The following is a 20,763-nucleotide window of genomic DNA, read 5'->3' on the forward strand; positions in this document are numbered from 1 at the left end:
CCCTTTACTGGATTGAGGGCAGTGGTGTACTATGAGAAGAGAAATTCTGGGCGCAGAAGTTAAGGTACACCATTCCCTAATTCTATTTGGGAGAGGCTCAATAATAATTTGAACAAATGGTAAAAGGGCCTTCTTTTTATGTTGATACTAATTGCGAGAAGAGAAATATGTAAAAGTTGGTCTCACCTTTCTGAATCGTTTTGGCCACTATAGGAGTGGCAGGGTATGCTCAGATGTGAGTCCCTTGCTCACTGCACCATTAGGATTCAAGCAAGCCGGGCCGAAGACGGCTGCAATGCCAGAAACCGGTCCCCGGAAGCTTGTTTCCTTTCCAGTAAAGAATTGGCTTGGTAGTGTGGTCTGCCCTGTTCCCATGATGCACTGGGCCAGGGACAGACTAATTTGCATGTAGCCAGATTCTGAACTGGGATGGTGCAGTGAGCTAAAAAACTGTGATGGATCAAGCCCTGATCTTTTGACTGGGTATGAGTGTTCTGTTTAACTCAGATGCTCTGTCCATCACCACCCCCTTTCTGAATCGTTTTGGCCACTATAGGAGTGGCAGGGTATGCTCAGATGTGAGTCCCTTGCTCACTGTACCATTAGGATTCAAGCAAGCCGGGCCGAAGACGGCTGCAATGCCAGAAACCGGTCCCCGGAAGCTTGTTTCCTTTCCAGTAAAGAATTGGCTTGGTAGTTTGGTCTGCCCTGTTCCCATGATGCACTGGGCCAGGGACAGACTAATTTGCATGTAGCCAGGTTCTGAACTGGGATGGTGCAGTGAGCTAAAAAACGGTGATGGATCAAGCCCTGATCTTTTGACTGGGTATGAGTGTTCTGTTTAACTCAGATGCTCTGTCCATCACCACCCCCTTTCTGAATCGTTTTGGCCACTATAGGAGTGGCAGGGTATGCTCAGATGTGAGTCCCTTGCTCACTGCACCATTAGGATTCAAGCAAGCCGGGCCGAAGACGGCTGCAATGCCAGAAACCGGTCCCCGGAAGCTTGTTTCCTTTCCAGTAAAGAATTGGCTTGGTAGTTTGGTCTGCCCTGTTCCCATGATGCACTGGGCCAGGGACAGACTAATTTGCATGTAGCCAGGTTCTGAACTGGGATGGTGTAGTGAGCTAAAAAACGGTGATGGATCAAGCCCTGATCTTTTGACTGGGTATGAGTGTTCTGTTTAACTCAGATGCTCTGTCCATCACCACCCCCTTTCTGAATCACCTTTGAGATGGGACTGGGTCAATGCAGCCAGCCGCATAAGTAAGTCTCACATGGCATGTGACAAGGGCAATGGTATGAGAAGATGGCATGCATTTGAGATATGGCAAAAAAAAAAGACAATGGGACTCAGTTGTTCAATGATTACTGCACTGTTTTGCTGAGTGAACCATAGGACTCTATAGATGCTACCTCTTCAGCAATATCAAATAGACAGCACCTGAGATTTTACTCTCCTTCTGAGGAGTGTTGAAATCTTGTGGTGGATAAGGACCTAAGATTTTAAAAAAACTTAAAACTGCCTCAAAAACACTAATAATTTAGATTTCACATTAAATACCCACGACAAACCCAAAGCGTGGCCTAAACAATATGGCCACGTTTTTATTTTTTAATTGCTTTCATTAACCAATAGAATTGTGTTTCTTCACCATGTACCACAGTATCCCACGCCCCAATATATCACTACGTTTTTGTTCCTTAGTACTTAAAAACTACTGAATCAATTCAGATCAAATGACAACAAGCATTGGTAAATGCATTAGGTTTCACCGATGGTATTAATAATAAGAGGTGTGGAAGCAGTGTATGAATGCAGCGAGAATGGTGTGAGGGCTCTCTGTGCAGGGTGAGTGGTGCATGAATGAAGGTTGATAAGTGTCTGAGTGCAGGGTGAAAGTGCCTCAATGCATGGTGATGGATGTGTGTTCAGTGCAGAATGAGAATTCTGCGAGTGTACATGGTGAGGGATGTTACTCTGTACAAGGTAAGAGGTGTGGGAGTATAGGGTAAGTGATGTGTCAATAATATATGTGCAGGATGAGCTGTTTGAGTTCAGGGTGTGAGGTGTGGGTGGAGGGTAAGAGGTGTGGGTGAGAGGCATGCGAGTGCTGGGTGAGCGATATGTCAATGGTGTGTGAGTGCAGAGTCAGCACTGTGTGAGTGGTGGGTGAGCAGTATCAGACTGCAATATCAGGGTGACTGTGTAGGGTAGATGGTGAGCGAGTGTGCAGGGTGAGTGGTGTTTGAGTAGGTAAAAGGTATGTAAGCATTCTGCAGCAGAATATATTTATAATGCTTACTTTTGAATAATTAAGTAAAGAAATATTTGGGGGAGGTGGCATGATGACCTGCTGCTTGTGCCAGCTAACCAATGCCCAGCCCTTAGCTCAGACACCCCAAGTTAAGCAAGAGTCACTCCTGTGGCCATTGCATCTACTTTACCGGGCCTTGAAGCTGCGTGCATGTGTAGATCAAAGGCTAGTGCTATGTCCTAGTGACCGCTGGGAATCAAGATGCAGTAACTGAAGTACAACATTTGTGGCACTATGAAGGGAGGGAGGGGCATGAACCTGCAAGATCAGAGTATTATGAAAAACTAACACCACAGCAAGGTTGATCCAAGACAAGAAACCAAAATAGTTTTGAACTCAATCCAGAGGAGCTGCCAGGGTAGGGACATGCATAGTACTTGTTTTAATAAGGTAGATAGACAGGGTGGAAGAGGAGTCAATTGGGATGCATTTTACAACGCATGGTTATGAGGTAATATGTGGTACCAGGCAGAGAGAGGCCCAACGGGGTAAAGTTACCTAACAACTCCATGTCAACAAGAAAGAAGCAGTGTTTATTCCTGGGGTCTAGTTTATCAAACTAATGCATTCTGGGAGTTGTAGTGCCAGTGCTATTTGATGGATTCACTTAAACCGCAACCAAAGATACAGAAGAAAGGCCAAGGCTGGAACATGCCTTGCTTGTGACATGGAGTCACGTGGGATCTGAGGGAGTAGTAGAAGCAAATGCTACCTAGGGAAGTCCCTGAAGCCATGGGCCGCCCTCCCATCGGAAGCAGAGACGCAGGCATCGGAAGCTTCATATAAACACGCTTGGGATAGGCACAGGAACAGATTTACTGTTAGAGAAGAGACTGGACATTAGACTGTACTAAAAGGCAGGCGTACTGTCAGTGGAATTGGGCCGAGCACAGCACGTCAGTGCTTTGTATTCAATTAGCACACATGCATCAAAAAAAAGCAAGGACCCTCCCCTGCACGGCTATGCGCTTTCATCCGGAGTACAACTGTGCATTTTAAGACAATACTGCTACTCTCATGGACTGGAGGTGGGCGCTAACCAAGCACTGCAAACCGCTTACTTTGCCGAGAGCGGGGTTCAGGGCTGAAAGCGAGGCTTGGAGAACGATGCGTTCGAAGCCTTGTGTAATAATAAATAAAAGTATCGAATAACTTGGAGGCTTTGCGGAGGGTGGGGCTCAGGGCTGAAAGCAAGGCATGGAGATCGGTGTGTTTCAAGCCTCGTGTAAAACTGAATGGAAGTTACAGAAACGAGAAAGCGAGGCACACAGTGGAGAGAAAGCACACTAGAATGCGGACCTTTGTCTGCAACAAGATAGTCACAAAGAGATTACATAAAGAGCAGAAGACAAACAAAGCAAGCAAGCAGCCAAAACATTAAAAAAGGTTCCCCATAAAGCAGATGTAAACAGTACTTGGGCTTCAGGACACTGATAAGTGCAAACACACCAGCAAGAGCAGGCAATAGTATGCTACAGCCAATAGAAATAGAGGAAAAGTAAGAGGCAAGCACAGAAACCAATGAAAAACAAGAGGGCAGAATGTGAGCCCCTTTTAAGATCTATATTAACAATAGATTTCACAAGCACAGCGCAAGCGCTGTGCAGGCGGAATCTAAAGAGGACCCTTTCCACACCAAATCTCATCCTGTTAAATTTTATGTAAATCCGTTCATCCATTATGAGTAAACAGTCTATGGAAAATGCATTGGTGAAAAAGGTGTTTTGGGACACCCCTCTTTCTTTGCATCCCCTTCAACTATCACCACAAAACATTGCACCATCCTCCAATGTACACAAAAAAAATAGACTTGCAAAGTTTCGTGGAGATTTATCAACCCTTGACAAACTTATTAGCAAGCAAAAAATGTGAAGACTTCCTTTCGCTGTGAATTCCAACTATAACTACAGAGTGGCTAGTGCTACTCTATAATTTTATATACAAACAAACACACATACGCATTTCCAGATTAAAAATAAATAGTAAAAAAATAAAAGTAATAAAGTAAGAAGGAATACTATATGAAATTAAAGTTATTGCGTATGTATAAGTAAATATGTTAAGTTAATTTTAATTCCTTAATAGGTACATACATAAGCATATTATATTGGAATTAATGTTTTCCAATAATAATGTTGATTAATTAAAATGATGATAAATATGTGCAAATAAAATCAATGGATAAAAATAATAAAAATATTCTAAATGACTGAGTTAGCCATTTATATATATATGTCTGCGTGAGAGAGGTATATATATATATATCTATATATATATATATATATATATATATATATAGATATATATATATATATATATATATATGTATCCTCCGTTCTCCTTTCTCCAACCAGTTCCCTGCTTCTCTTGGAACAAAAGAAGAGGCGCGAACACCACTTAGTAAGTGCAATCTTGTTTTAATTTTTGTGCATAGCCGCCATGACGCGTTTCGAACCACCAGGGTCCTTGATCACATGACATACTACAGTTTTCTTCCTGTATTTAAAGTGACAAGTGCTTGTTTTGCATAATAAATCAAGAAAACAGACTACCCACACTCACTGAAAAAAGTTTAAAGAGGTCAAGTGGAGTTATATGTAGGCCTTGTACTAATATAAAAACATGGGTTACAAACCCCCATAGACTAGCAACGTCATCAGTGAATTCATGAATGACGTGATTTAACATTTCATGAGTGATGTAATATGTGATGTGATAAACAGTGCATCATGAGGGTGCAATGTATACTTAGGTCAGTTAAATATAATTGGTAACGTTCAGTGTTTTTTTGGTGTTAAAACATTATTTTTCACAGTATTATAACGTATAACTCCATTTTAACCTTAGATTCTTGCAGTGAATTTTTAAGGTTTTTTTTTACAGAATTTAAAATCTTACTACTTTACCTCCATATTAATGGGGAGAGGATGTAGCCTTAGGGCTAGAGCGGTTGACGTTGAAGCTGGGGAACCGAGTTCGAGTCTCCGCAACGACGCTCAACAACCTGTGATTCTGGGCAAATGACTTAATCTCTGTGTGCCTAACAAAAATGAATGGGTCCTTGTGTAACGAAACTGGTGCTATGTAATGGGCTCCGATATCCGGTATCTTCGGGTCTAGTTCGCGCTATACAAAACTCAATAAAATAAAAAAATTAAATAAATCCACTTTACCCATTGTATTTTCTAGTGAATTCCTAGTGATTCTTTAATAGAGTACGATCTTATTATCAAAGCATTCTTCAGCTGTGCATGGTCTGTGGCCAAGCACCCGCTGGGCACACCCAGGTGGTTGGCTGCCAGGCTTGGCCTGTGGCCAGGCCCTGTGCTCAACCCCAAGAACACCGGACCCATTGTTTCCCAAGTCCCACGTTACTCCTTTGTGACTGCACTGGGTCCCGCAGGAGTGTGACTGCATTAATATTTCTTTTTAATTTGGCCCCCTCTGGGACCACCCTCCCACCCGAGGGTCAATGCACCCCTGCTCTACATACTTGTGCCCTATTTTCTTTTTTTATAAACTCAAGACAATGGGACAGAGTCCCTGAGTCCTAAAAATGCAAGCCATAGATTTTCTCTTGATGATGCTGCCTGTAATTCAAATTGCTCGACAACACTAGGATATCACTGTAGGAAGATAGGATCCTTCTGGCATGGTTACACCCATTTTCTGCCTGGTGTCAGTGTGTTTTGGAATAGTCTGACTGGGATCCTGCTAATCAGGACCCCAGTCACTGTGCTGTCTCTCTAAATTGGACAATCGTAAGTACTTTGGTTCCTCCACAATTGGCTACTGGTGTACCCTTGTAAGATCCGAGTATATGGTACTAAGGTAGCCAGGGCATAGGTACACCGGGGGTCTCCCATGGGCTGCAGCATGTATTATGCCACCCATGAGAGACCACTCAAACTGTGACTATAAGCCTGCCATTGCAGCCAGAGTGGGATGTTGCACCCCTCATCTCAGATATACGTTTCCTTATATCTGAGATCACTACACTTAAAACCTATAAGTCACTCCTATGGCAGGCTTTTCATTCTTTAGGGCATGGTGCTTCGTTACAAGTGTGAAGGTGTCCCTGCATGAGAAGGGCACCCCTACAAATTCCAGAGTAGATTCTCCAGGCGTTGTAAGTACCGTCAGCCATTTAATACATATAGTGGACACCAAGTCAATTACGAGATGTCTAACTATATATTGTCTACACTGAAACTGGTATGTTTGGCATCAAACATGTTGGAATCCTACCGCAACACTGATGCCAGTGTTGGATGTAGGATCCCATGTACTGGGGGGCTAACCTAGGGTGCCGCTCTGTATTCCCGGTACAAGCCTTTCAGGGTCTAACAGCAAACTAATGCTGCTGCTGATCAAGGACACATTTCTCCCCTCCTGCTGCTGAGCTGAGCTTGAGCAGATTAACTCAGAACAATAGGTTTCCTGCCACAGGGAGGCGTGGCCACCTCCCAAAAGGACTTAGTGTATTGGACTGGGGTGTGGGTGTTTGCCAGTTCCACCAGACTGCTTTGAAGGGCACAATTTGCGCCCTTGCTGCATACTATAACTTGAGCCAATTCAGGGAGCCCTTGGCTCCCACTCTGACTCAAAACTGGACAGAGAACATGCAAGTATCCTCCCCTCTGTCCAGCCCCTCCTCTGGGGGGAATCCTTGAATTGTCCCAACCCTTTCCTTAGGGAACATAAGGGCTTACCTGTGGGTAGCTCTTCCGATTCGTCATGGGACAAAATTCAAACTCGAAACCACTTCAACTTCGACCGTCTGGGCACTTTTAACTTCACCTTCGACCGAGACTGCACAACAGAAGACTCCTGCTGTTCCTGGTCTCGCTGTTCTGCCAGCTTTCTTTGTTGTCTGTGCCTGTGCTTCAGCCAGGTTCCTCTCCAAGCCTGTGGTCATCAAGGACACCCGAAGTAATCTCCCTTTGAGGGAAGGAGTTCCTCTCCTGCATCCGCATGCCCCGCAACAAAGCTGACCGGTCTGCTGATCCTGACGTCCAACGACTCTGTTCAGTAAAAAAGGTTTTGGTTCTGCAACTCTATCGAGGCCTGACATGTCCTCTCAGCAAGTTTGAGGATAGTATCCCTCGTCGGAACCGCTGGAACAGAACCCCTGTGCACTCCGTTGACTTGCCGTTGCCAAGGCTTATTGACTCTATCCTCTAGAGATCTTCGGGCTACAAGAAGTTCCAGCATCCAGCATCTCTTCCTACCAAGGTCTTTAGCCTCACCACATCCTCTGACCATGAACAGCTCCTGGCCTTCCACAGCGTTGCCTGGTCCTCACAGCTGCAGCGGCAAGGTCACCATCATCATTCCTGCATCTTCTGTCATTGGTAGTCATTGGTCTTCTGTGCCTCCTGGTCACTCCCATGTGGCATAGATTCTGTCATCTCTGCTTGCAGGTTCTTCTCTTCAAGAATACATCCTTGGATTCCTCCGGACTCTTTCACCTTCTTCGCCAGCGGCATCTTTTCTCAAGTCCTCCATTGTGAGCTATGGCGGATTTCGACGTCACAACGCACCTGGCTTTCCTGGTGTAGGTATTCTGGTTTCTGTGGTATCCACGGGTGGGATGACTCTCGAACCTTCTGTCTTCCACAGAGTTTCTTCAGGGTCCACCGGAAGGGTCCTTCTTCTTAAAAACTGCAACCACGACTATCCCATTCATTGACTTGCATGGGAGTACACAGCAGTGTTTCCACTCTGCACACAGTCTCCGTGGAATCCCTGGATACTTACTTCGGGTTGTTCCTTATGTCCCCAGCTCTTCTGAATCTTCTGTTCCAAGTCCCGACTTCGGTCTCAGTACGCATTCCACTTCTATAGTATATGGTTTGGTCTCACCCTGGAGACCCCTGTCAATTTGTGCTTACATACCTGTGCATTTTATGTTCGCTGTATGTACTTACCTGTTAAGCTTCTTCTTCCCAGAGGTTTTCTTCAGTATTACTTATGCATTTTTATCATGTTGTACGTGGCTCCATACAGTAATGTAGCCTTGGCAACAATCTACAGATGGTCTCCTGAGGTTTGGCTATTTCCTGATCCAACCCTCCACCCTCTCTTCTTTCTGGCTGCCTCTCATTGTCTGAAGCTCCCACTCCTTTCTACTTTCTAAAGCTGCTTAAGAGGTTCCCGCTTAAGTATTTCTACCAAAGTTCAGATTTCATTAAAAGAAACATGAGAAAGCATGCTCCTCATTTAATCCCCCTGGCATTAACAAACTTAAGAGTTATATCTATTTTACTTTCTACACTAAAGGTTTCTTTCTCTATGTGATATATGCAGTGTCTCTCCATCACAAATTGCTGGCTTCTGCATTTATTATGTTGAGCCCGAATAATTGAACAATGCGTATTCCATCAAATTTTCATAGTGGATGCAGGAGGGTGAAGAAAGCCTATAAACTACTGAAAACTCTGATGTCAGAGCCAAATCTAAGAAAATAGGCAACAGTTACGATATACCCACCATCAAACAACACTAGTGCAATGGGATTCCACAAAAGATGATGCACGTAGTCTACTATAAACTAACCAGGGTGTCATCGAATGGGTGCTGTTGGTGTGAATGCTGCCACCAGAGAGGAAAATACAGCTCATGCAGGGGAAAAACACCTTTGCTACCCAGTGCCACAACTTCAGACTTATGAGAGAGGGGTTGGCCTAACGGCTAAGGCGCTCGACCTCGGACCTGGGGATCTGGGTTCGAGTCTCGGTAACGACGCCAAAAACCCCCTGTGATTCTGGGCAAATCACTTAATCTCCCCGTGCCTAAAAATGAAAGTGTGTCCTCATGTAACGTAACTGGTGCTATGTAAAGCGCTCTGATAACTGATTCGGTTCGGTTCTAGTTCGCGCTATATAAAACTCTGCAAAAAAAAAAAAAAAATGAGGCATTCTTAAAAGGTGGAGACACCTGCACTGCTCATACATGGCATGATGCAGCCACCGAGCCACAGACCCCAGCAACAGACACGGTCAGCAGAATTTCAGGATCCACCCAGATCAATGATGCAAAGGCTGTAAGAACAAGAATCATCCTTGCCACCTCTCCCTGGAAGAAGAGACTGGCAGAACAACACAGAGTGAGCAGGGAGGGCAGGCGATGAAAACAGCAGAAGCAAACATTGCTCTGAAAAGCCTCCCTTATGGCGCAGCAGCCAGCAAATTCCACTTTTTCCTATCTATTAATTGATTCATTCTTTTATCCAATGTGAATAATAGAGGCTCTTTCGAAGACACTGGGCTGGATAGATGTCATGCAGAGCACATGATTGGTTGAAAAGCATCATTATTTATGCATGTTTCAGAGGACTTCAAGTAAGCCTACCCAGGGCAAGGAGTCATGCCATAGGTGGGGTCAAGTGCCATGAATGAAGGCCTAAGTAATTAGCTGGGCTTGACAATATTTGATGTTAGGTAGACCCAAACCTCCCCTTCTTGGTGGAAAGGATTCAAATTATTTAGCTATTTCTGCTTTCTTCTCCACTCATACAAAGTCAATAAGAATCGTTTGCAGATTAGGAGAGAGGAAGAGGCAGTGAAAGAGTATATTGGGCAATGTAGTTGTTTTGACTACTGGTAGTATACCAAGACAGGAAAGCCCCCATATGCAAACACTGTTGCTCATTTTGTACCATATTTAGTAGTAATTGTTTGTTCTAGCAAGTAAGTGCCCGATACCCCTAATAGTTATAGATTCTGAGGATTAAAAGTAGTTTAATACAGAGGCTGTTGCAATAGTCCAGGCGGATATTATCAAAACAAAGGTGAGGATGGATTTTTGGGAGCAGTGAAACAATGGTAGAACATATTTAAGCAGACCCTCCAGGATTTTGTGATTTGCAAAATGATCACGAAATCAGCACTTTAGTAAAAAGGCAGCGCTTTTTACAAAAGTGCCTGCAAAATCAGGTGTTGTAAGCTCCTCGGGGGTCAGATTAGTCTTAATAGGCGTCAATTGGTAACATACCTCGGACCCAGCGCCTCCAGTTCACATCAAAGAGATAGAACGCCGTGAAAGGAGGACACGCAGAGTCACCGGGAGCAGGAAGGATTAACATACTGTTAGTTTTAAACCACTTTTAAATGGCATGTGGCATGTAATCTGGGCAAGGGATAGGGGCCCATCCTGTCGTTTTAACCCCTTCACAGCTGGGCAAATTCCTCTGCTAATCTGGGGGGCAGGGTGGCGCGCACAGCGCCCCGTGCTCATGACGACCTCAGCTCGTCATGACCACACCCTTTTCTTTAGAACGCTCGCACAACAGGGGAATTTGCCCAGCATGCGAGCGTTCTAATGGTACACGAGCACCATGGCTCATGACGAGCTGAGCTTGCCATGAGACTCGAAGGTGTTAAAATCTGGTTGGATGCTGCTTTCATAATATTCCGAGATGAGAAAATGGCGTTTTTGACATTTCTTGTGGTATGTGGTGGAAACGGAGTAGCATACTGAAAATGTAAATCATTAGTTGGAAATGAACTGTAATATCAGGCATTTGGAATTTTATGGATTGTTACACATACTGTACTACTGTGTCTTTCCTCCCTTGCTGTTTTTACATTGTAACCTGATACTTGTTTTTTTTTTTTACTGCATCTTTTATGGTCTTGATGGCCGAAATATAGAACTTTTGGATTGGATTGGTTATGCGCACTCTACATTTTCTCTATGTAGGCTGCATGCAGCCTACATAGAGAAAATGGCGTCCCTACTTGTGCCCTGCTGGGCGCCGTCCGGGACTCCACGGCAATCACAACACTGCCATTGCAGCGTTGTGATTGGCTTACAGGAGAGAGGGAGCTGTGGCATGCCTGTTCCTGTTCAAAAGTTGGACGCGCTAACGCGGGGCACATGCGGTGAGGTCCGGAGCCGGTCAGGTAAGTTTCTTTTTCTTTAACTTTTAATTTTAAACCCCCCCTGCCCGCACCCCACCCCCGTGTGACACCCCCCCATGAGTATTGCAAGCCCGATTTACAGCGACCAGCACCATATGGAGTAGAGGTAATCCCTGTTTGTCTGCTTTGCCGCAATCCGTATGGATATAACACCATACTCCAGTCCAATGTAAAATATTTGTAAGGCTGTGTATGCATTTCTCATATCATGTACGCTACGTCATAAAGGCGCGTGCCCCACTCCCTCCAGAACCATAGGCGGTTACCCCTGTCCCTAGCCCCTACCCCCTCGCCAGCTTCTGTTAAAGGTAATCGTAAGAACACTTGCCTGTGCTTGTTTAAAAAGACTACGAGTTGCGTAGACTTTGCTGAAAACGTTAATTAATGTTTTATCATAACAATTAGTGCCTTTCACCAAGGCTTGCAGCCAAGTAACACTCGCCCGGCACACAACAGTGATGGTGTTTTGAAGCAGTGCAAGCACGAGTCCATGTGCACGGTTCTCACAGGCCAGCACCATATGGAGTAGAGGTAATGCCTGTTTGTCTGCTTTGCCGCAATCAGTATGGTTAGAAATATAACCCCATACTCTAGTCCAATGTAAAATATTTGTAAGGCTTTGTATTCATTTCTCAGATGTACGCTGTTACTAGTACGTCAAAGGCGCGTGCCCCGCTCCCTCCGATAACCATTGGAGGTTACCCCCACCCCCTACACACTCGCCAGCCCAGCTTCTGTTAAAGGAATGCTAAGAACACTTGCCTGTGCTTGTTTAAATGGACTATGATACCCGTAGTCTTTGCTGAAAATGTTAATTAATGTTTTACCACAACAATTAGTGCATTTCACCAAGGTGTTCAGCCAAGTAACTCGCGCCTGGCACATAACGGTGATGGTGTTTTGAAGCAGTGCACGCTCGAGTCTATGTGCATGGTTGTACTGCAGCCCGGTTTCTGCAAAGTAAACCGGGTTGAGCCCCACATCAAATGAAAAACCATCTTTAATCAAAGGAAACAATCTTGCGCTGAAGCGAGATCTCTTCTCGGTGTGGGGCGCCCCCCATGCAACATAGGTGGTGTGCTTCACGGTGATAAATGCAGATGGGGACTAACGTGTGGTGTAGAATGATCTGGTGGGGTATGTGATTGCATTGCTTTGTAGTTCTGTATGGCGCGCAGATGCTGGCAGGTCTCCAGATTTCCACCACATTCGCTGCCTTCGGACGACTGTGTTAAATTTGTGTACTTTCTGATTTTATCAACCCAGTTAGAGGTTGCTGCATACGTACCCTCGCTAATGTTATGCTTGCAGCTTTCCCCGCCCTTTCCGATTCTTCCAAGGTGAAATGCTCAACATTTCTATTTGTCTGTTTAGTTGCACATTTCTCTGTGCCCTGCAAATACTTGTCGTGAAGGGTTCCATACTATGCATTCCCTAGAATTCTTCAGTTCTCCAGTCAAAACCAAAGTTTAGCTTTGAGTAGTTTTCCATAACATTAACAAGGTTTTATTTTACTTGAGAGAATTTTGAAAGATAGAAATATGAAGTGAAACTCGCCTCTATGTTTGATGACCCTGGGTGTAGTTCGCGTAGTAGTGCTACTCGTAGCTACGCCAAGTGCACTTCGCACTACGCAAGCTACGCGTAGCTACGTGAACTGCGTAGTGCACTGTGCAAAATGCTGTTCGCACTGATTGCACAGTGCCAGATGCTTGTCCGCACTGTGCAATCATTGCAAACCGCTTCTTGCACAGTGCAAGCGGTCGTTTTCTGCCGCTCAAGTAGATTTGTACTCGAGCGGAAGCTTTCTCAACGCGGACTGGTAGTTTCTCATTGAGAGCGGTCGCGAGCATACGCGACCACTCGCAATGAGAAACCTGACCTCCCCGCGTGGAGAATCTCGCCGAGAGGTTTATTTTCCACGCTCGCGATCGGCAACCTGATGTTGCTGATCCCGAACGAAGAAAAAGTCTCACCGGGATGCTATTTTGCTCGTTCGCGGTCGCCAACTTGACATTGAGGGCTGCGAGCAAGCAAAAAAATGCCTGCTATGTGTTTTTGCACTGTGCTACGTGCAATTCGCGTAGCGTGTAGTTGCACAAACTACAAGAGCGTAGCGTAGTTCTATGCCCAGGGTTAATGTTTAATCCATGTCTTATTGGATTAAAGAAAAAACAACCTACTACCCGGATCACCGAGCTTTGAAACAGTGTATGGACAGCTCCTGTACCACAAGGGGCCATTTCTTGGTATTCACATATCTGTTAAATGCCACCGTGTCACGTCCCCTCCCTCTGTCAGACGCAACTTAATATGTTCGGCTCGTTTGCCGTAGTGCAGTGCGGGAATAATTTTACGCCCCACAACTTTCAAATGTCACCAGCCGCCACTGGTAGATACTCTCTCTCTCTCTTGGAAGAGGGCATGCTGTTGCCGGGTGGAGTGCTTCTGCATCGTTATGAACTGGTAAGTTTATGGCCCCCACATTTCTAGTAAGCAAAATGCAGACCTTACATATATTTAGTTAAGTAACATTAGGGGTAATTCATTTTTCACTTTTCTTCAGGCGTACTTACAATCGTAGTTGCATTCTGGACAGTAAGGGATTATTGAAGGGCTGGTGAGTTTTCATATTGTTGCATCTAATTTACTAAGAATGTTTTTTTGCGAAGCTTAGAAATTATCTCTCTCAGAACAATGTATGATCTTGTTGACCCGTTGACCTCCTTTCCTACTTTATATAATTTCAATCAGTTTAAGTTTATGACATTTCCTTTCATCCAGGGTGTTTCTCCATTGCCTTAAATCAGTTTGCTCCCGTGCTTTCTGGATGTTCATTTTCATAGGCTTTTTGCCGGCACGGTTATTATGAATAATAGGCATCTGGGATATTTCTACAAATGCCAGACATTATAGATCATTTCTTGTTGTTGAGATGGTGAGTCTTTTTTTCGGCTTTGAATAACCGTCTGCCCTCTCATATTTCGTCCCGTTCATGTAATGTTCATGTGCACAGGCATTCTGCCAGCGTCAAGTAATCCATTACAGTGGGCATTTGGAACATTACCACACATCTCTATGAGGTGGCTTATGTCCGCTAGGTAAATTATTAGCCAGCAGCGTGCTTATGCAGGTCCACTATTATTGTTTCTTAACACACTAGTGCACTTGGCACAACATGGGTGTGGTCCCTTTACTGCTGATTGTCTCTCATCAGTAATTTGTATTATGGTTGGGCTACTTGCTCATTACCGATGTATAAGAACTTAATTTAGCTCAATTTGTTTCCATCTCCACAAGGCCATCCTACTATCACTAGGATGGCCACTAGTGTTCACTCCCTATTGTCCTTGGTCATCCCAGCCTGATATGGAGTCTTTCACTATTTTACTCTGCATTGGACCTGGTGCGGTTGCCGATCAGGAGCGGAGGAGCACTGAGAGATCCGGTGCAGCTGCCAATGTGGAGCAGTGTGGTGCTGTGATGCATAGCTCTGCGTCAATCTGCCTCGGTTCTGGTGAAACCCGCAGGTCAGCTGGGAGAAGTTCACTCTGACTCCAGTCAAGAGTCCAGGACCTTGATGACAGCCCTTTGGGGTCAGGACTCAGTCCCACAGATGTAGCAGGATGACTAGCAACCCTGTGCTATTGTGCTTGGCTTAACCTATGCTCAAACATTTTACCAAAAAGGAGAATATAGCAAACACATTCTCAGACACTTTAAACATGCGTATTTCAAAGTGGAATACTCTGCTAAAACAGAGGCATTGATTTATGGCTGAAAATGAATGATTAGGAGTAAACTAAAGTGCCGCAATAATGGCGCTAAATTTCCATTTTAGTGCCGCAAAATTTGTAAATCTGTGCCGCAATGTCCTGGGAGGTCTGTTTAAGCAATAATAAGTGATGGAATGATGTTCGTACCTGAACTTATTTAAGAGAATAGCTTGCTTTCCAAGAATAATATATATATATATATATCTATATATATATATATACATATATATATATAGATATATATATATATATTAACTTTGTGCCAAATAAATCTAACAAGGATTTAACCCCCCTGCGAGTGCTATATATATATATATACACACACACATATATATATATACACATATATATACACACACATATATATATATACACATATATATATATATATATACACATATATTATATATATATTAACACACATACATATATATATTTCACCAATCCTGCTTCACTTTAAAAACGGGTCAGGCACATGCTGGAGTTGCTGAGCGGTAAATTTATTGCCACCAAGTTGCACAAGTAATTAAAACAATGTCCTCAGTCACAGCTCCTGGCAGACGCGTTTCGGCGGTTACCTTTATCAATGCCGTTGTAGCTGGATAGATCAAAGTGAGGCTTATGACAGAACGATGTTTAAATGTCTGTGGCGGGGAACGCAATTAGTTGACTAATGTAGTCATAGAGAGAGGACAGGGAGAAATTCCATCCAGTAAGTACTACTTCTCTCCAAGTGTCCATTCCACGGTTCCCCGCACTGAACCCTGTGTAGCGGTTATACAGAGGGGCGCACAAATGTTCCAACTTGACTTTCAGAAAAACCAGATTGCTTAATGATCATCTGGTTCAAAGCCATCTGCCAACCATAAGTAAAGGCATACAGGGACTATCAGGTTTCTACCCATGCAGCAAATGTGTGCGCCGATAGCAAGAAAACCACATCTTACCTAATACCCGGCAGAACTGATCCCATTAAAATCAATAAATTCATGAACTGCCTTACACCTTTCGTTGTCTACTGCCTAAGTTGCCCTTGTGGCCTTAGGTATGTGGGCAGCACGATTCATGCGGCCAAAATACGTATATTAGAACATCAGAGGGCCATTCAAAACAATGACAGTAATTATCCCGTAGCACGCCATTTGTAGTCCCAACATTACAGTAATCGTAAACTTTTAAGGTATTTCTGCCTAGACCATGTGGCTCGAGACCCGCGAGGCGATGACAGGGAAAAACGCCTGAGGAGATTAGAGTCTCGCTACATTATAGATCTAGCCACTAAAACCCTGTTGGGACAGAATATGGGGGAAGAACTCAGGGCACACTTGTAAATACTGTAAATAGCACTGTTGTTTTCTAATTTGGGAAGACGTGTCATAAGGCGATTGATCTTAGTTGGTTTCCACAGCATATAACGTCAATGCCTGTGTGGTCTTTGTGATTGATTTTTTGATTTTCTTCTTTTTTGTATAATGCCTATCCAGGGCTACATTAATCATTTTTTGTTGTTAGGTTTTTATAATGTGCGGCTATTCATAACCATTGTGAGGTGCCATGCCCATTCAGGGCGATATCTCTAAATTGTGAATCACGTAGTATCTTACTTAAAATATGGCGCAGCAATCACATGCTTGCCACTGTAGCCCCCTAGATAGAATTGTGTTATGGTAAATAATTGGATTGTCACAGACATTGATTTTGAAGTATCGCGGCAGTGCTGAATTTTACTGTTTGAATTATGTGATTACATATCCTGATTCTACTGTGGAGAAATGTTGAATAATTATGCTGTAAATAATGTAAATCAATGCTTTATTGAGTTTTGGTAGTAAACAAGCGTCATGCCTGACATCAAGATGGCGCCTGAGAGTGACACAACCCATGTGACTACATGTTTGTTTATTTAAATGAGGGGCGTTATGGCGGTCACCTTACACTAACGAAGGAGTACGGCTGAAACGCGTTTGTGCTTATTAACTTTGTGCCAAATAAATCTAACAAGGATTTAACCCCCCTGCGAGTGCTGGCTTTCTTTTCTGGAGCTTTCGTGTTGATGCGACCCTGCCGGCGCGTAACCGGCACCCGTTACTGAGTGCGCTGGCGCTGCGGCAGGAAACTGGAGCGTTGAGATGTATATATATATATATATATATATATATATAAATAAATAAATATATATATTTTTTAATGGGTATAAACTTTATTGCATGATTTAGAAATAAAAACCATTGCAACAGTATTCAGTAGCAAAGATTCGTAACTGGATAATTAACAGTGATAATTAATTACAAAAATTAATTACAAATCCTAGCAGTACTACATGATGCTACAAGTCGCTACTGAATAGTACTTCCATTAGAATTTTAAAACGGCATGACAGCCTGATCTAAAGAAGACACTAGAGACCCATTTAACAGTTGAAGATTAAAAATTGAAAAGTTAGAAACAAAAGTCATTGTGACATAAAAAGCCCTGCGGCTTGAAGCAGCCCTTAAAGCACTATGGATATGTTCAATAAAAAAAACGGAAAGAAAAAAAGATAATGCAACTGAATAGACTCCGCTACGTGTGCTATGCATTGGCAATCAATCAATCAATCAATCAATCAATCAAAGCATTTATATAGCGCACTACTCACCCGGAGGGTCTCAAGGCGCTGATCATGGGTCTAGATCATGACTGGGTCTAGATCATGACTGTAAGCCAGTTGCCGGGGACGGCAATCGTGGAGAGGCAGAGACACTGAGTTCCTGGCCGACCAACCTGTGCACGTCTTGCCTCCCCTAACTTTTTTGTGAAGCGATCCATGAACCTAACCAAGGCACAATTGAGGGTAATGTTCACAGGGTCAAAGTAGGCTAGCACCGCTCCCCTGCAAGATCTAACATCCTTTGCGATCCATCCCCTTAGTTTTAAGGTTCTTCTGGCTTCTAGGAGATTGGGGCACAAGCATAACACATTAGTTATGTCTTCCCTGTGTTGGCCGCAAAGCCGACACATTTCCTAGGTGCAGTCTCGTTCCCATTTTGGGAGGTGACAGATCGTAGGAATCACCCCCATTCTCAGCTTTAGGAACTGGAGCTTGGTACCTGCATTAAAAGTAATCATTAGATAGCCCTGGGGTTCAGCTGTGAGTAGATGCATAGGGTCATCCAACCATGACTCCGTGCAGAGAGGCTGGCCCTATCTTCTAATGAAGAAAGTAGTTTTGTGCTGATTTTTGCTAGCCTCTTGAATTCTTGTAGGCTGACTTCTAGGTCTCAAAGGTCACTCAAGCCAAAAGAACTGAGGCCACAAGACAAATAGTAGTTGCCTGACGGCCATTGACTCGTATATTACATAGTTTGTCAGCTAGGAATTAGGGGATGGTCACTAGTTCCGCAAGCAAAGATAAAAGGAATGGGAATGCATGGACAGGGCTTATGAACAGGATTTCTGTTTTCTCACCATTCAGGTAGACTCAAGATTCGTGCATTCAGTAATGAACCTACGAGAGGGCAGTGAAAACAATTCTTATGGTCACCAATCAGGTCTTTAAGCTTGAGTGGAACAGAGTATGATCTGTATGATCAATATTGTAGGAATCTAAGATGATGGGACATGGACCAGGCCGCTGTTGAATAGCATAGGTGACAAGACTGAACCTTGGAGAACACCACATCTAATGATGTTTATCCTGGTGAGGAAGAGCCTCAAATTGACTGAACATGGGTAAGATTTTGCAGAATTTAACAAAACCATACCTTCACTGTTTCCCTGAAGCCAGGTGATATTTCCAGTCTAGCAAAGAGTACCTGATGAGTCATGCTGTGAAAGGCAGCATAAGGGACAACAGGATCAAGGCGTAAGTAGTGTGCCCCTAATATTAAAAAATTATCATCATGCTACAATGGGGTGCTTGTAAAAGTTAACTGGTAGCCTCTGAAATTAGCATGAAAGGCGATCCTATAGGGCGGATGTAAACTTGCTTCCAAATGTCTCCAGTGTTCTTTGCTGACATTTCAACTAGCAGAGACTATCTAAGTACTTTAGCTCGGACCCTCAAAGCATAGGATGAGACACAACTTCTTCCCCCATCTGATTATTCCAATAAGATGACTAACTTAATGACCCCACCAAAGGAAGTCGAGCTATATGTAGATTTTGGTATTTAAAGTCTCCCTACGTTTCATCAGCTTAATGTTTCTAAAAGAAGTCGAAGGTAACATGGTACTGTTGTTTCTTCAGTTGTGTTGTGGTGTCTGCGTGTCCTTTGGAATGAAGGACAAGTTTGTTCCTTCATTCTCGTATGACTTTTTCCTCAAACATACAATGAAGATCAGTATGCAAGTCAAGCCTTTAGGTGGATCACAGCACAAAATACATTCGAAAATAAAAAAGAGAAACTGTTGAACTAAAAGAAGGGCTCACATGCTCCACAATCAGCAAGATCTTACACACTTTCTATAGATCATGGAACTTAAAGAAATTAAGTTCTTTCCCACTGCACTGTTAGGAACAAACCACAGTGGTATATCAATATGAAATACTGTTTTCTTTGGAGAAATCCCAATCTATAGGTCCTTACTTCAGAGAATGGCAGATAACACCGATACAAAAAAAATCAACACAGCAACAAAATATAATATTAAGTATGTTATAAAGCTTCTGAGTTCTAGCACACAAACCTTAAAAAGCTCAAAAACCATGTGATAGAGATGAGATGGCACATATACCATCTGTACCTTCTGCCCCTCTGATTTGGCTAGAAAGAAGAGGACACAATGTTAGGCAGTCAAAACAAATGTTTAAGTAAAGTAGCATGGACTATAAATGCTTGAAACATAACATAACGACTGACTTTCCTGGAAGTAACACATGGAAATGAATACTGTTTTGGGGAATTTAACGTAACTTTATGAAAGCAGATGGCCATACCAAAATACTGTTTTATTCTGAGTGGTTAATAAAACTAGTTGTTTCCAAGAGACCGACCTGTAATAATAAAATGGAAAGACGAGTCCCCAATATAACTTTCCAGGATACACTCTAGGGAAATCCTTGCAACCAACATACAAGTTATTTATTTCAGTGCATGATAAAATGATCCTAAAAAATATGTTCAAGTACTGCTTGTTGTGTGTGTTATGGATTTCCAAAGAGCACGTGTTGGGTGGCTGTTTCTGAGCACTGCGAATGAACCGGAGAGCAGGCCAGTGGAGGGACGATACAGTAGAAATTTCCATAAGGTACTTCAGCAACCTAGGATCGGTTAGTAAGACTTTATACCTCTTCTGATATTAAAATGGTCACTTTAAAAGCAGGGGCAAGCAAAAGGCTTCTACAGTGCAGAGGCTTGATAGTGTATAGGGTAGACCCATAAAAACCTGTTCTTTGTCGGCCGGTTAAAGGTTCTTCCCACGGTCGAACTAAGACAGAAAATAGGGACGGGTACAAGTAAAAGTAGCCCCCATTACTGAATAAGGTAGCTAAAAAGGTGGCCCAGTTTTAGAAATTGGGGTCATTTTAAACGTTTAGAATCATCCTGTATAAGTGTTTTGCAAAGTATGGAAAATTGCATAGATTTAATGTTGCTGCAGGCAATGTTTGTTTTAAAATCAGGGAAATCAAGAGTAAATGCTGGCCCAGCAGACCACAAAACAGGCCCACAAACATCCCAAACAATCAGCCCTCACGCTGACCTGTCTGACCAGCCTGATTGCCCTGTCGGCCAGTTTAACCCTGATTCTTCCTAAAACCCAGAC

The 20,763-nt window shown here is 43.4% G+C and overlaps 1 protein-coding gene across 1 annotated transcript in view; it reads right to left on the reverse strand.

The window, feature by feature from the left end:
* PDK1 (pyruvate dehydrogenase kinase 1) overlaps window positions 1-20,763 on the reverse strand; it is a 199,759-nt gene that overhangs the window by 57,472 nt on the left and 121,524 nt on the right. The window contains exon 7 of the mRNA XM_078681562.1: window positions 19,687-19,763. Coding sequence (XP_078537688.1) covers window positions 19,687-19,763 — 77 coding nt within the window. The remainder of the gene's footprint in view (window positions 1-19,686; window positions 19,764-20,763) is intronic.

Source organism: Lissotriton helveticus, chromosome 3_1 (genome assembly GCF_964261635.1).
Source record: "Lissotriton helveticus chromosome 3_1, aLisHel1.1, whole genome shotgun sequence".
Lineage (NCBI taxonomy): Eukaryota > Metazoa > Chordata > Amphibia > Caudata > Salamandridae > Lissotriton > Lissotriton helveticus.